Source organism: Anolis carolinensis, chromosome 2 (assembly GCF_035594765.1).
Source record: "Anolis carolinensis isolate JA03-04 chromosome 2, rAnoCar3.1.pri, whole genome shotgun sequence".
In the NCBI taxonomy this organism is placed as follows: Eukaryota; Metazoa; Chordata; class Lepidosauria; order Squamata; family Dactyloidae; genus Anolis; species Anolis carolinensis.
In genome coordinates, this window is record NC_085842.1 from 303,818,068 (window position 1) to 303,835,137 (window position 17,070).

Consider the following 17,070-nt stretch of genomic DNA (forward strand, 5'->3'; position numbering starts at 1 on the left):
CATATGCTAACGACTAGTATTTAGCCAAACAAAATACTTTCTAGAATCTTATACAAATCTTACCTTTTTAAATTTATGTTTTAAATCAAAACACACTTATCCATAAGCTCCTTAAGGTAACCATTGCCTTCATGATTCCTTTAAGTAGCCTAATTGTTAATATCAAAATGGGGGATGGCTCACTAAATTGTTAAATCAACAAATCAATGTAAGTCCTATTAATTCAATATATTTTCAATTGGAAATACCTGTTGGGTTTAGATTAGTATCTCCCATAGGAAAGTGTGTTTTCTATTTAAATATATTTAGTACACTACCATGACAGAAACAGGAATGGTGCTATGTATATAATCAGTCATTTTATTGAAAAAATACCTATGACATAAAAACTTAAATAACCCCTCTGTTCTTTTTTGAATCTGCTAATATTGTTCACTTCCATTATATTCCTTCCCACTCAACCACCTAGTCTGATTTGGCAGTCTTTTATAAGGAACTTTGTAGTAGCCTGAAGTAAAGGAGAATGGGAGAGCTGTAGAGATTTCCTTCCTTAGGTAAGAGCAAAATCAAAATGACATTGTTGAACCCTGCTTTGACTCTAACAGCAATGTAGCAAATATTGGAGGCAGACTACCCTTTGTTCCATCTTGCATCAAATCAAAGTTTAAAGTGGATATTTAAATTGACCATCATTGTCAAAACTGTCTTCAATAACAAGACTCCCATTCTTCAGGGTGATTGCATGGAGAGATAAGGAATGTTATTCCTCATCTTAAGCTAATGAATTGATTTGAGAAATCTTGAACTACTCTTTAGTTTCAATCTGATTCATTTCAGTGTTACTAATTTAGTATAAAAGTCCTTCAGACACAACATACAAAGCTCTAAAAGTTCGAGAAACTTATCTGCCATAAATGCTTATCCTCATAACTTATAGTACAGAGGTTGTGGGCTGGGTAGATAGATATAGATATATATCTGTAAGCGAATGATTTAAATCAGATAGTTCAAAGTTCAGAGGGTGGGAAAAATAAAGCCTATCAGGTCAGGTACCTGTGGAGTGAAAATAGTCATGGAACATACCAATGAATACCTTCTAGAGCTATCCAATAATGAAACACTGAGACTTTCTAAATGGCTATCTATCCCAAGATTATTTTCCTATGTAGAGGAAGAGACTTGGGCCTAGCCAGAAGCATCCATTCCCATTTCATATATTTCACTCTCCCACTTAGAAGCAGTTTAGGCAGATGTATCCCTTGCCAATTTAAAGATAAAGGTCAATTATTCTAGGAGATAAGGAAGTATATGGGAGATTCTGAAAAGGATGCTCTTTCCAGGACACAAGAGGTTGCTCTCTTTCCATATTGACAAGCTGCTGTTACAAGGAAAAGTGACAAATCTCTACACTATTTTAATGTTGCATCTCAACCCCACAAAAAGGAGGCTCCCTGAAGACAGGTATACTTGTATGTCACAGTGATACAGCCTCGGAGCTTAGCATCACAACTGTTGCTAGTAGAAAATGTTTTTCAAATCATGTTAAAAGCCAGCTGGGCTTTTCAAGCTCAGTCTACAATGAATGCCCCAAATTTGTTCATTTTTCTTGCAGCCGACAGCGGGTCTTGCAACTGGTGTAAAAGGAGAGGAGTTAATCTTTAAATGACGAAATGTTGCTTTTAAAAGTTGTACGAAGCTGGCAGTCACTATTCCAAAAACCTGGAGCGTTTTGAGCGTAGCTATTTCACAAAATTCCCTGGAATTAAAAAAAAAACTTAAATGAAGAGGAAAGTTAGAAAATAGAACAATTCCTTATATTTGAAACATATTATGAATACAATGGCGACACTTGCTGAAAGAACGTAACTTCAATGCCATCTCAAAAGCATGTGCACCTGGAGTAAAAGGGAGTGAAACCCACACAGTAACTAAATGGGCTTAAGGACAGCTGTTACTATTTTCATATATCCTGTTTATAGCATTTTATTATTTCCATTATAACACAATAATTAAGAAAAACGTAACATTCAGATATGATCAATAAAAAGGTCATCCACCCCTCAAGTTGTCAGAAAAACAAGTTGAATCAGAACACTGATACACTAATAATCCTTTTCCCTTCCTGCTTTGTAGCTGGAGCCAAATTTCTCCATGCATATATTTCTTTGATGACAAATTAACACCACAAAGAAGGGTAGCAAAGAGTCTCCATAATAAATGGATACTTTAATACTGCAATGTATTATTAAGAGCCATATATTGCTGCATTTCCTCTGAAATATAGTCATTTGATTAATCTTAAGTATACTGACTCCGGGGAGTGAGTACTGTGACATTCAGATTTTGTTAAGATTGCTCATTCCAGCAGCATAGCTAGCACAGTCAACAATGAGTTCACATTGGGAATAGGAGTCTAATAACATCTGGAGGGCTGCATCTGTTCTACAGAAAAATAGGTTTAAAGTAGGAAGTTGTTACTCACAGTAAGACTGATGGTGATATCTGATAGCATCGACTGAGACTCAAGTGCTCAAGATGCGTGAGCTGCTGGAAGTACTGTAAGCAATCAGCCTTCAACATAACACTGTCACTGTAATGAAAGCATTTTATTTAATCCCATTTTATACACATCTGAAATATAACAGGATGACAGCATAAAAATGCAGGACAAACGTAATTTTGAATGTCTGTATTCAAATCTATTTTATCAAAGGACATTTACACTGTCAGATGCAACTACATAGAAACTGGGTTTATGTGGGGAGCCAAAATCATGAAACTTAAAAGCAGCTTGGAAATTAAGTATGCTGTCCATAATGCACTTCTTGGGATCAAATAAATCCTACGTGAGACACTAAATTGCATCCTCCATTAAGTTGGAAGTATGTAGATACATAAATCCTCATCCTGATTTAGGGATACTGGGGATGGGAGTTTTATTAGCAAGAAGTGAGAGTTCATAGCTGGTCTATTTCAGCAGCCAGATTTCTATTAACTCTCTGCTTGACCTACTCTTAGCCATTTGACCAGGCTAAATAAAACTGCAAAGTAGCTAGTGGCTGTTTATTCCCTTCCTCTTTTCATTAGTAGTGACTTCCTACTTCTTTCAAGAGGGGCGAAAACTATTTTTGTAGTACAAAATGTAAATTAGAGGCATTACATCAAGTTGGGCATTCTAACCAGTGTGGAAAATGGTATGAAATACTGGGAGATGTAGTCAACTGTATCTGGTGGGCAACACATTATTATTCCACCCCTGTATACTTGGGTCCCTGCCATTGGCTCCCTGCCATTTTAATTACATCAACTTGTGCTGTGGCTAGTAGGATTATTTTATCTCCATCTGCTAGAGATTAATACAGGTCACCTCTGTTCACATTTCACAGGATGAAGCCAAAAGTGTTGGCATTCTCACCATACCATGTTCACATTTTTGTAAGCACTTCCCCCAAATTCAAGCTGAAGTCAGTTCTCCATTGATACATACACATACTCTCACAGATCTAACTTCCTGTAGTATATGTTTTTCCATATATGCTCTATTCTCCAGGATATTCCAAGGCACATGAACTTTATAAAGGGAGATTCCTAGTTTGCAAAGTTGGCAACTGAATAACCTGGCCTGTAACAATACTACTGCTTTAGCTGAATTGTACATAGACAGGTTTAGGCAAATATTCTCACCATGACAAGTGTGACATCTCCCCCTGGTGAGCATAATCAGTAAAATGCCTCCCTATTTTTGAAGCTGTATAAGTGAACTGGGATCATCATAGCATATTTTTGGCTACTTTTCCAACCTAGAGCAAAAGCTTAAAATAGGCTTCCTGCCTGGGTTATGAACATCTTAGTTTTGTTGTTTCCCAGCATACCACCAACATTTTTGTGGGATACTTGTTTTTCAGCAGTACCCTTCCTGACCATATATTGGATAAATTTACAAATGCAAAGCCTGAAGCCAATGTTCACCTGCCTCTGAAAAGCAAAAATGTACCCTCCCACGTTCTTGGTTTCTAAACAAAGGTCAGTTCTTGGTAGGCTAGTAAGTCCAGCCAAAATTGTAGGCTGCTGAAGCAGGCTGAAGTAGTATTCCAGTGCTCTATATATGTGATGCTTTTGACTGAAAGCCATATTTCTTCCTTAATTTATTCTTCAGAGTAGCTGTTCACCAAGAAAGAATGTTTGGCAAATCTCAAATTCTTACCTTAAATCTAAATGGACCAAATTTGGACACTGCTCCAGTAAAGTTTTAACATCTGAAATGACAAGCCAATACAATCAGCTGATCATTTTCAGGTATCACATGTACAGCTATATTTCAATGCTTTCAAGTGCTGTTTGTTTGCATCAATAAATGACAAGTTGAGTCTCCATTACCTGAAATGCTTGGAACCAGACTTTAAAGTTTGAAATAATTTTATTTGCATATTCATAATTAATGAAATATGGAGGGAAAGGGGGGCTAGTCACACATCTAGTGCCCACTGATCTTTCCCTCAAGAAACCCTGATAAGGGAAAGAGAAAAGAGGGAAGGCCTCTACTTACACAAGGCCCCTGTAAAAAAAAAAAAAAAAGCACATCCCAGATACTTCCTGCATCGTCGGCATAATTTTTGATCTTTAAATAAAGTGGCCAGAAAGGAATGAAACTACCCGCTGTCCCCAAGGTGCCCTTATTCTTTCTGGCCTTCATACAGGCAGTGGCCAATGGGATTGCTCCACAATTACAACTTATATTTCTAGGGTGCTCACCATACTGTATGCCATAATTGGTGGAACTGTATGTGTGACTAACCCCCTTTCCCCAGGGGCAAAAATGGTCGACTGGTGGCAAAAAAGGATTGTATCAAATTTCTAGATAAGAGAAACTCAACCTGTATTTATGGTGTTGGAGGGAAAACAAAGAATTATCTTAAGGCACAGCCATAACAGGGAACAAATTATGATAAAGAGTACATAAATTTGACCAGGTGTTTTGTGACTTTCTCCAAAAGGACAGGGATGTTACTAAGTTATAATTTAATTCAGTGCATCCATGCCTGGTTATAAGATACCACTTTCTGGCAGCAATTCATGCAAGTAGCTCAGTGCTTGCTTTCTAGGCAGAAGGTCTCAAATTAAATATCTGGTATCTCTAGTCTAGGCAGAGAAATGTGACGAGCTGTCGAAGGTTTTCATGGCCGGAATCACAGGGTTGTTGTGTGTTTTCTGGGCTGTATGGCCATGTTCCAGAAGTATTCTCTCCTGACGTTTCGCCCACATCTATGGCAGGCATCCTCAGAGGTTGTGAGGTATGGAGCTCTCAGAGAACAATCAGGAAAGACATTAGAGCCAGACGAATCAAAGGGTTTTATGCCAGCCTCCTATGAATAGAATGATACTTATTCAGCTGACTTCTTTCCAATGTTTATTTAGGGAATAAAATATAAAGATGTGTTATATCTATGTCCTGCACTTGGAATGACCCATCCAAATACAAACAGTGAATATCGAATTTCCTCTCTCCACAATGTTCATTACTTCAGATAAATGAACTAGTAGTTGGATTAAGAAAAGGTCCAAAATGTAGAACTGTAAATCACAATTAGCTTTTTGAGTTATTCCCTCAACCTAAATGATAAGACTTTTAACTGGCTGTTCAAACTGGATTCTTACCTGACATCAGAAGATTCTGTCTGTATCCACTAAGATTTAGCTGTGTTACTTTTGAAGGAATATGGCTGACTGCTGCTTTCACATGATCGACTGTGAAGTCACACCAGGACAAATTCAGTTCTTCTAGACTGTGCACAATTGGGGAAAAGATCCAAATAAAGCCATGCATTTATTTACTATTTAGAAAACATCTAAAATGTTAAGGCAGGCATGAAGAACTATCAGACCCCTTGATGCTTTGGATTTCAAAATTCGAGAAGCCACTGTCACTAGAGAAATGTCATAATTTGTAACTTAAACCAACTGAAAGCCCAAAGATTCCTTATCACTTGCTGACATGCTATATATATGCTTATAATGTAAAATTGAAAACAAGATGCATATTTATAAAAAAAGCCATCTGATGAAAGTGAGGGGTGCTCAAACATTAAGTACTCACCAAATTAAACTGTTTATTCAGCACATATAAGTTTATGGGATTTGTCATCACAAGTTGTGTTTAAAGGAGTATAATCAACAGGTAGCAGCCAAACCGCTCTTAGATTGTTGCTAGCCATGAAATATCAGTTGCTACTGTCCCTAGACCATCCCCATTCCTTGTGTATAGGTATTTGGACCACACATGGCCAATGACATCCCCAAAAGCTTCCAAGGGAGCATGGCTGGCTGTTTTAAAGTCAATTAGATCCATTAAAGCAGTGGTTCTCAACCTGAGGGTCCCCAGATGTTTTAGCCTTCAACTCCCAGAAATTCTAACAGCTGGTAAACCAGTTGAGATTTATGAGAGATGTAAGCCAAAACACTTGGGAGACCCACAGGTTGAGAACCACTGCATTAAAGGCTATTTCGGGCCTCAAGTGACCTTTATTCAAAAATGCATAGGAGAGAATACCTCATCAAGTTCTATGGTAGTGGTTCTCAACCTGTGGGTCCCCAGATGTTTTGGCCTTCAACTCCCAGAAATCCTAACAGTTGGTAAACTGGCTGGGATTTCTGGGAGTTGTAGGCCAAAACACACGGGCACCCACAGGTTGCGAACCATTGTTCTATGGGAAACAGAATAGGACATGTGCCTTGGCACTGCCCACCTGAAGCCGTCATGTGAGGGAGTAGACACTCTATTAAAAGTTTCTTGCATTCTCTCTATTAGTTTCTAAGATGCTATAAGACCAATTCCATACCAATCATGCTTAGTCTACAAGGAAATGAGAAAGAGATCTGGACTATTTTGCACCCAGCCGGACATGCTCTATACCTCTAAAGTGAGCGAATGGTCCAAGAAAGAACTAAATGTCCACTTTAAAAGTACATTCAAAATGAACAGAATGAGTGCAAACAGATTCATTTCTGCAGGAATAATATGCACCTAGCAACTCCCTAGCAGAATGGCCATTGTTTTTCACTTCTATAGCTAACTGTCTTCAAATGAGCAAACAGACAACTGTAAATATGTCTTACAGTAGAGTCTCACTTATCCAAGCCTCGCTTATCCAAGTTTCTGGATTATCCAAGCCATTTTTATAGTCAATGTTTTCAATATATCGTGATATTTTGGTGCTAAATTGGTAAATACAGTAATTACAACATAACATTACTGCGTATTGAACTACTTTTTCTGTCAAATCTGTTGTAAAACATGATGTTTTGGTGCTTAATTTATAAAAGCATAACCTAATTTGATGTTTAATAGGCTTTTCCTTAATCCCTCCTTATTATCCAAGATATTCGCTTATCCAAGCTTCTGCCGGCCCGTTTAGCTTGGATAAGTGAGAATCTACTGTATGTCTAAAATGCAGAACACAATAGTGAAAATGTTAACAAATGCGAAGTTGCATCTGTTTCTCACTGAGGTTTCTAGAATTGTAGCTAGTGTTGGAATTCAACCCCACATTGCTCAAGTCTGCAATCCTCGATGAGCAGTTACATAGCTTAGAAAAGGCTGAGGGAAATCCCCCCCCCCCCCGACTCCTGAATAACAGTTGGAATGTATCTATTTCTTCTTTCTGTTTCTGCTCTCATTCTGATTGGTTGTGTAGAATTGATACTTTGCAGGTGCATGCCTTTTGTCTTTGACTTTCTACTTTTACATATTGGTGTGTATTGAGACCTCTCTCTGCTTCAGAAGAGATGTAATGATTGGTGATTCTTCCTTCTCTTTAAATCCTAGAAAAGATGTGGCCAGTTAGAATAGCTCAGGACCCAGTTCTTTACTATTAAGAAATGTAGTTATTAGCCTTGAGGAGATATCTTGAAATTTCTTTCCCCATGAAATGATTTGTTCGCTCATATTTTTCCATAAATGATTGTAGTTCACTGGTATAATATTATTATTTTTTGGTATATCTACTCCCAGGTATTTCATCTTCTTATTCCCCAGTTTTATTCCCATGATATTTTGAACCTTCTTAAGTTCTTCCCATGTTAGATTTTTATGAAGAATCTCTGATTTCCCTAAATTAATTGTGAGGCCCGAAGTTTTACCAAAATCCTTAACTGTTCTGACTATTGATTGTAGTGACTCCTCAACCTCCCCTAAAATTATCATAACATCGGCAGCGTATAGATTAATCTTGATGACTTCCTTGCCCACCTTATAACCTTTAATAGCTGATAACTCTGGATCTTTACCTCCTAAACTCTACATTCTTTACAGCCACATGGCATGTCACGCTCTGCTTGCTGTAAGTTGAATGCTCAACTATAAGTATTCTGCTTTTGCATATTTTTGGATGCTCCGCTGTTTTGGGGTAGTTTCCCCTAACACCCACAGGAAAATCCTAACAGTTAGAGGTTATACCAATGCATCCAGTAGGAGTGCATTGGTCCAGGGTTATTTCTCTTCTAATTCAATATGCTTTAAACTACCTGGGACAGCTGTTCAACATCGTCTTCAAGGTTCCTGAAGAAAATCCAGAGCATCCAGAGAGGTTTAGTCGTATCAAGCTGGAATTCTGTGCTATATTTCTGAGAGGGGGGAAAAGACAGCGGGTCAGGTCAATTATTAATCATTTATACCCCATCTTTTTTCCCCAACAATAGACTAAAGGTAGCATATAAATTGAAAATAAATACAAATTGAAAAAATACACAAATATCAGTGAAATGCATACATTGTTTTAAAATAAATTTAAACAATCTATGGAATTAAAAATAATCCAGTAAAGCAGAAGATTAAAAATAAGACCAGAGGCAATTAAAAAAGAACATTACAATGTATTTCTAAAAATCTGTTGGGATGGAAATGTTTTTACTTTCTGGTGGAAGTTTAGCAAGGAGGTAGTCAGCGGAGACCTAAAAACCTAGACAGACTCATGAAGGAAGATATAGCCCTTGAGACTAATCCTTGTATCTCTGAGATGATACCAAACACATATAATATCACACAAATGTCTTATGCAGAATCCTAAAGAATTCTTTGCTCACTTACTCAATTATGTCATCAGAGAGCACAAGCCCTTCCAAACTGAGGTTCTGTAGGCTCCGACACCTGCTAAGGATACTTTGGAGATCTGCAACTTTTATTGTGCAGTAGGATAAATCCATATGTTGTACCCGAAGGGGACTGAATCCATAGGTTGTACCGAAAGGAGACCACAGGAGAGAAATAAAGGAAAAGGAACTATATAGATTTTATAAGAACACAAACGAAATGTTCACATGTGCACACAAGCTTTTTTATTCTAAAATTCTTCAGGAGCATATAACTCAGTGGTTCCCAACTTTTGATCCTCCAGGTGTTTTGGACTTCAACTGCCAGAAATCCCAGTCAGTTTACCAGTTGTTAGGAACTGTGGCGGAGCAAAGGTTGGGAACTACTGATATTACTTCTATGATGCCTTATCATTGGCTGTCCTGGAAGGAACTGATGAGAAGTATAAACCAGAATGTCTGGAAGCTACAGATAAATACTAGTTTTGGTTACATCTACTACACTGTATGACAAAGTGATCAAAGCACCATGATAGGGTCACATGAAATCTTCAAAGCCTTAAGTTACTCCTGATTCACTAGACTAGATCGTTCTTCTTCAGCCAGATTCTAGAAGCTTCCTGAAGCAACAACACCTTTTAAACAAAGTCACATTGGGGCATTCTTGTTTTTCAAGACAAGGTGTGGCCTTCTGGCCACAGCAAGTTCTTGTTCCTCACTGCTTTTCAGAGGGATTTTGGCCATCTATATGGACTCTAGAGTATCTCGGGGACAGAAAAGTAGTTCATAGCCTTTTCAATTACCCACTCTGTAATTGCCACAAATCCTTTTTGTAAACTGTATTACATAAAAAAAGATTGCACAAGTCAAACTTTGGCCTAAAAAACATTTACTCATTCCAAAGGTGAAAATATTTCAGTTGTTTTCTATGTCTCTTCCAAAGTGAAGAACACCTCTCAGAAAGTGAGGGTAAAGAGGAAAGTTGTTCTTCAGTCTTTTTTAATTTTTTTTTACAGTTTTTCAGATCTCTAAATATGCATTACAGTTCCAAATGCTTCCCCCATATAAAAAAGGAACTGTTACATTGGAGCCCTTTACAGCAGTGGTTCTCAACCTGTGGGTCCCCAGGTGTTTTGGCCGACAACCCCTACAACTCCCAGAAATCTCAGTCAGTTTACCAACTGTCAGGATTTCTGAGAGTTGAAGGCAAAAACATCTGGAGACCCACAGGTTGAGAACCAATGCTTTACATGCAGAAAAATATAATCCTACCTACAATCTGCATAGTAGCAATTTAGTCTGCCATTTTAGAACTTCACCATTCTGTTCCTATCTTATTCCATTGCATGTATCAAATTAAACACTTTCTTCCCAAAGCCACAAACCTAGTTTGGGGAGTGAACAAGGATATGAATCAGAAAAGAGTTTTTCTGTGCGATCCTTTTGGACAGTAGTTCTCAACCTGGGGTCCCCAGATGTTTTTGGCCTTCAACTCCCAGGAATCCTAACAGCAGGCAAACTGGCTGGGATTTCTGAGTTGTAGGCCAAAAACATCTGGGGACCCCAGGTTGAGAACCACTGCTATAGGGTATTACTATTATTATATTTATTTATACCCCACTTTATCTATCCCACAGGAGACTCAAAGCAGCTTAACATAAAAGAATCAGCATACAATTTAAAATATACAAATATGCAAACATTAAGAAAGGATTAAATATAAACCTTATTTAAAAATTCCCAGTTAAAACCCATTAAAACATGTTAAAAGTTAAAAAAACAGACTTGTACTAGCTCTTAATCACGACAAATTCCCTTAGATTCCCAGTGACTTTTTCCCAAGAAAGCTTGCAACTCTTCAGAAGGTAAAAATGGGTTTGAATATAAGCCAAGTATTCAAAAACCTTTTCAAAGGCACCTTGTTTCAGAACATCATTACCTGTTTGTTTTAAATGAAGGGTTTCCAATGCAAGATCTTGGACAACGGAAGGCAGTTATTCCCAGTGGCAGCAAATGACCAATCACACCTGGCAATAGGTTTCTACCTGCAAGATCAAGAGTCTGCCAAAGTGACTCATCAAGCCTAAAAGAGGACAGTAGTTTACTGGTTAGCAAACAAATGGAAAACTCAAGCAGAAACAAGCTCTGAACTGTGTTTATAATAGGCATGGGCAAACTTCGCCCCTCCAGGTGTTTTGGACTTCAACTCCTACAATTCCTAACAACCGGTCGAAGTTTGCCCATGCCTGATATAGAAGTAAGGTGGTGATAAATTTGCTTTCAGGTGGTTCAATGTGCGCAAACTTTGTTTCATGCAAAAAAAATTAAATTATCTATGAAATTACCTTTAGGCTAAGTGTATAATGTGACTATGGGTTCTTCCAGACAAGTCCTAAATCTCATGGCCCTTCCAGACAGGTCCTATATCCCAGGATCTGATCCCAGGTTTTCAATTTATCCCAGATTATATGGCAGTGGGGACTCATATAGTCCAGGTTAAAGCAGAAAACCTGGGATCAGATCCTAGAATATAGGCCTATCTGGAAGGGCCCTATGAAATATCAATGGACTTTGTGATTAGACTTGGGTCCCATTTCCAAGGTATCTCATTATGTATATGGAGATATTCCCAAATCTAAACTCCAAAACAGTGATCCATAGTATTTTGAATAAAAGAGACTCAACCTGGATTGCTGATCAGAAACCTGCAGGACTAGACTAGGAGAAAATGTGGGATTTTATTCAGCTGTGAGGAAGGAGCCTTAGACAATAAATAATGACTTGCCATGTTTCATGTGACAAACAAAACAAAACCCTCCAAAACAATATTACACAAGCTACATAAATTTCACATAAAGACTCAAACCATTAATATGCTCTTTGCCTATTTGTACACTTCTAAATCAAGGCATTCAAGAAATCAATAGAAAGCCTTCGACAACACAAATCAATTGTTACTTACGAAAGTCGGTGCCATCGCTGGCAAACCAGGGAAACTTTTAAGAGATCAGTCAATGAGAGATATGAGAAGATTCCAAGCAAGAGTTCATCAGGCAGTGCATCCCAAGAAACTCCTGTGGCAGGAGAGAAATGCTTCATTAAAATCTGGCATTACATGTAAAAGTAAATAATTACAACATTTAGTTCCCTGAGGCAGTTTTATAAACAGTTGTTATTAAATTTGTATACAATGCCATCATTGTACATAGTGAAAAAAACCCTAGAAAAAAATAGTTCCCTGCACTAACTTCCTAACACTGGTTAAGATCCTTCAGCATTTAAAATAATTAACATGATAGGACCTCTGTCATTGGAGTTGTGCCTGATGATGCACCCATCTTTCCAGCCCAACAGTGTCCCAACCAAAAGGCTTCCAAGGGTACAGGCAGTCCCTGAGTTATAAACATCTGACTTACAAATAATTCATAGTTAAGAACAGGGGTGAGACAAAAGGAAGTAAGAGAATTCTTCCCCTAGGAAGAGAAATTCACTCTTGGAATAGTAATCATGGGGAAAAGGCATTTCCACTGAAGCTTTATCATTGATCCTTGCTTCCACAACAAGACATATATCCATATATCCATCTATCTATCTATCTATCTATCTATCTATCTATCCACACACACACACACACACACACACACACACACACACACACACACACACACACACACACACATATATATATATATATATATATATATATATATATATATATATATATAATTTGGCTGGAGTTACCTGTTTAGAATTATATACAAGTTCAAATTAAGAACAAACCTACAGAACCTATCTTGTTCAAAACTTGGGGACTGCTTGTATTGGGAAATGGTATCTGCAAGGTTATTCTGGTTATGGGACGTGGCAAGAAGATGCAGCTGGAGAGATCCCTTGCAATGCTGCAGCAAGGGATCTTGATAATTAAATTGCTATTATTTATTTATTTATGTATTTATTTACAGTATTTATATTCTGCCCTTCTCACCCCAAAGGGTACTCAGGGTGAATCACAATGGACATATACTTGGCAAACATTCAATGCCATTAGAAATATGACATATATAGACAGACACAGAGGCAATTTAACATCCCAGCTTCTGGCTTCCTGAGGGTATACTCAATTCCGGCCATAGGAGGAGCTGCCACTTCACAGTCCACCTGTGACACCAAGTACTTGATGAAGTACTTCCTCATTCTTCGGCATGCTGCTGGAAGGTGCTGCTATGGCTATTATATGACGATGACTATTAAACTATGACTTATAATTAAAAGCAAATAACCTCAATCACTTTATTCGTTATCATTAGTAATTAGTAATCCTGAATGCCCTTTTGCAATTATCAACCTCACCTGCTGCCAACTCCAGGAGCCGCCTGGGTCGGCGGACAATCACGAATTCTGGCTCCTTCACTTTCTGCCGTTTGGGGGGTGGACTCACACACATCAGCAGCTCCTGGGGGGTGTTCTCATTGCCCAGTTTATCCTTAAGGACAGAGACTCCCGTGACGGACAGCAGCTCTGAAGTCTTGCTGGAATGCCATCCCCACATGAAATCCGTGTTGACATTGCTGCCCGAATCTGGAATTTCCTGGAGAAGTCTCCTACAGATAAAGGGAAACACAGTGCTATATAGGATAAAGGTTTTCCCCCTGACATTAAGTCTAGTCATGTCCAACTCTGGGGGTTGGTGCTCATCTCCATATCTAAGCTGAAGAGCCGGCATTGTCCATAGACACCTCCAAGGTCATGTGGCTGGCATGACTGCATGGAATGCCGTTACTTTCCCATCAGAGTGGGACCTATTGATCTACTCACATTTGCATGTTTTCAAACTGCTTGGTTGGCAGAAACTGGGGCTAACAGTGGGAGCTCACTCTGCCCCCCAGATTCGAACCACCGATCTTTCTATCAGCAAGTTCAGCAGCTCAGAGGTTTAACCTGCTGCACCATCAGAGCATTTATATCATAAGAAAGTGAAGAACAATGGAAGGAGAGAGCTATAGATATACCCTATTTCCTCAATTTTAAGATGCACATTTCCCCCATATAAAAATCCCTAGAAATGGGGTGTGGCTTAGAATTGCAGGTGAGAAATACATATGGCTTTTATTTCTGTTGGTGGTACTGAAATTTGTTTGCACGAGTCTTACAATTGACGGAGCCTTAGAGATGAAGAAATGCAGTATTATCTGAATTGTCAGTTCTAAATAATTGCATTAAAATGGGAAATGCAATACCTGCCTTCAGAAAATCAGTAATCACATTATCCAGCCATCATGGACAGGCATTGCAATGGTAAACATGAACACACATGTAGGCATGACTATCTCACTTTTAATTCAGCACAAGCTACAAAAGGTATATATGTACCAGGCATGGGCAAACTTGCCCCCCCAGGTGTTTTGGACTTCAACCCCACAATTCCTAACAGCCTACTAAAGGTTATTTATCTCCCCTGTAGTTGAGGTGTCTGTGAAAGAGTGCTGGTGCCTCACCAAACTATAACTCCCATAATTCCATAGCAGAGAAAGCCAAAGACCTTGTAAAACCACAACTCCAAGAATTCCACAGCATCTAGAAATGGCAATTAATGTGATGTCAAACCATGTTCATTTTATAGTATAGATCAGGCATGGGTAAACTTGCCCTCCCTGGGTGTTTTGGACTTCAACTCCCACAAATCCTAAGAGCCTACTGGATGTTAGGAATTGTGGGAGTTGAAGTCCAAAACATCTGGAGGGCCCAAGTTTATCCATGCCTGGAATAGATGCACCCTAAGGCATTTGGGAATTTAACTTAAGACTAGTCCAAAAGGGGTGTCAAACTGCATTCACTCTATATGCCTCCTATGACAAACAGCAAGAAGTCTAGTACAAAACACACACACACACACACACACAACTGCAAGCCCTAAATAACTAAAGGTACCTACTGCAGAAATAATGCAGTTCAACGTCACCATAGCTGCCAGGGCTCAATACGATGGACTCCTGAATATGTAGTTTTACAAGGTCTTGAGCATCCTCTGCCTCATCAAACTACAACTCCCATGATTCCATAGCATTGAGCCATGGCAACTAAAGTGGAGTCAAACTGCATTCGTTCTATATTATAGACGCACTTTAAGACACTTGGGAATTGCAAGCACGCTAGTCCAAACAAAAAAAAAGTTTGCAATTCCTAAATAACAGTGCAAGAACATGTCCACCAAATAGTACTTTTTGCACCGGTGGATGGCGAAAATCCTGAACTGGGGGAAGTCAAGGGAGAGCAAAGAGGCGCGCAATCCGGTCCCTTGTTTTGGGCGGGATCCATTGCGATGCCTCCTGCTCCCCATCCTCACAGCTTGGCACCCTCCCGCTTTTACCTGTGCATGGTGCGTGCAAAGGGGCTTTTGCATGGAGAACCGGGATCCCTGAACTCTTTCCCCCTCTTGCAACGCCAAATCCAGCAAACATTCGCAGCAACAGCACCAGCCCCGGAAAACCCGCAAAGCAGAAAAGGCTCGCGCGCTTCCCCGCCCGGGCCAACGTTCTCCCGGATCTCGCAATGGCTCCTGGGAATGGTAGTTCTTTTCAGTGGAAAAGTTGCTTTAAAATTATTTTAAACTAATTTTGCATTAAATTTTCAGAAATGCAACCTAAATCCAAGAAATTAAATATATAGAGAGAGCTAGATAGATGTTGCTTGTTTTCTAGATAGTGTTTTTATGTTCATTTTTAATTTTAAACGGATTTTGTATTAAATTTTCCAAAAAATGCAATTTCAATGCAACTTAGATGTATGTATGTGTGTGTATATATATAGATACAGTAGAGTCTCACTTATCCAAGCTAAACGGGCCGGCAGAAGCTTGGATAAGCGAATATCTTGGATAATTAGGAGGGATTAAGGAAAAGGCTATTAAACACCAAATTAGATTATGATTTTACAAACTAAGCACCAAAACATCATGTTAGACAACAAATTTGACAGAAAAAGTAGTTTAATACGCAGCAATGTTATGTTGTAATTACTGTATTTATGAATTTAGCACCAAAATATCACCATATATTGCAAACATTGACTACAAAAATGCCTTGGATAATCCAGAAGTTTGGATAAGCGAGGCTTGGATAAGTGAGACTCTACTGTATATATATAAACAAAATATTTTCAGTCTTTTCTATTTAAGTTACATTTTTATAACACACACACAGCAACTATATATAGGTAAAGGTTTTCCCCTGACCTTAAGTCCAGTCGTTACTCTGGGGGTAGGTGCTCATCTCCATTTCTAAGCCGAAGAGCCGGCGTTGTCCGTAGACACCTCCAAGGTCATGTGGCCGGCATGACTGCATGAAGCGCCGTTACCTTCCCGCCGGAGCGGTACCTATTTATCTACTCACATTTGCATGTTTTCGAACTGCAAGGTTGGCAGGAGCTGGGGCTAACAGCGGGTACTCATTCCACTCCCGGGATTTGAACCTGGGACCTTTTGGTCTGCAGTTTCAGTAGGTCAGCGCTTTAACACACTGTGCCACCACCAGGGGACTGTATGTATATATAATTGTATATATATATATATATAACATATATATATAAACCTGTATATATATATATATATATAATATAAACCTGTATATATATATAATTGTTATATATATATTTATAATATGTATATATAATATTTTATATATATATAATATTTTTGATATGTTGTTGGATTTAAGTTGCTTTTTTATAACACAGATATATATATAACACTTATATATAATTGTTATATATGTAATATATATTATATATATTTTAGATGATTGTTATATATGTTCTATATATATATATATATATATAATTTTCGATCTCTTGTTGGGTTTAAATTGCATTTTTATAACACACACACACACATATATATAGTAAAGGTAAAGGTTTTCCCCTGACATTAAGTCTTAAATGTTAAGTAGTATTAATTGTATTTACGAATTTAGCACCAACACATTGCAACAT

The 17,070-nt window shown here is 38.3% G+C and overlaps 1 protein-coding gene across 2 annotated transcripts; it reads right to left on the reverse strand.

Annotated features, from left to right (window-relative positions):
* Window positions 1-340: 340 nt before the first annotated feature.
* Window positions 341-16,337, reverse strand: skp2 (S-phase kinase associated protein 2). Of its 2 annotated transcripts, none has more exons than XM_062972491.1 (10): window positions 16,316-16,337; window positions 13,435-13,685; window positions 12,047-12,158; window positions 11,024-11,167; window positions 9,083-9,217; window positions 8,521-8,619; window positions 5,656-5,783; window positions 4,205-4,256; window positions 2,483-2,590; window positions 341-1,756 (listed from the first exon to the last, which is right to left on the reverse strand). In XM_062972491.1, the coding sequence occupies exons 2-10, from the start codon at window positions 13,631-13,633 to the stop codon at window positions 1,543-1,545; spliced, it is 1,191 nt and encodes a 396-aa protein (XP_062828561.1). In that variant the 5' UTR covers window positions 13,634-13,685; window positions 16,316-16,337; the 3' UTR covers window positions 341-1,542. The 2 variants fall into 2 exon arrangements, with proteins under 2 accessions (XP_062828561.1, XP_062828560.1); XM_062972490.1 differs by lacking the exon at window positions 16,316-16,337 and adding an exon at window positions 15,452-15,603.
* Between the last annotated feature and the right edge of the window lie 733 nt (window positions 16,338-17,070).

Coding starts and splice junctions, on each gene's coding strand:
- skp2 (XM_062972490.1), bottom strand. Junction 12,159..13,434: donor GCTCCTGGAGTTGGCAGCAG/GTGAGGTTGATA, acceptor CTCCTGCCACAG/GAGTTTCTTGGGATGCACTG. Junction 2,591..4,204: donor TTGGTCCATTTAGATTTAAG/GTAAGAATTTGA, acceptor CTTTCATTACAG/TGACAGTGTTATGTTGAAGG.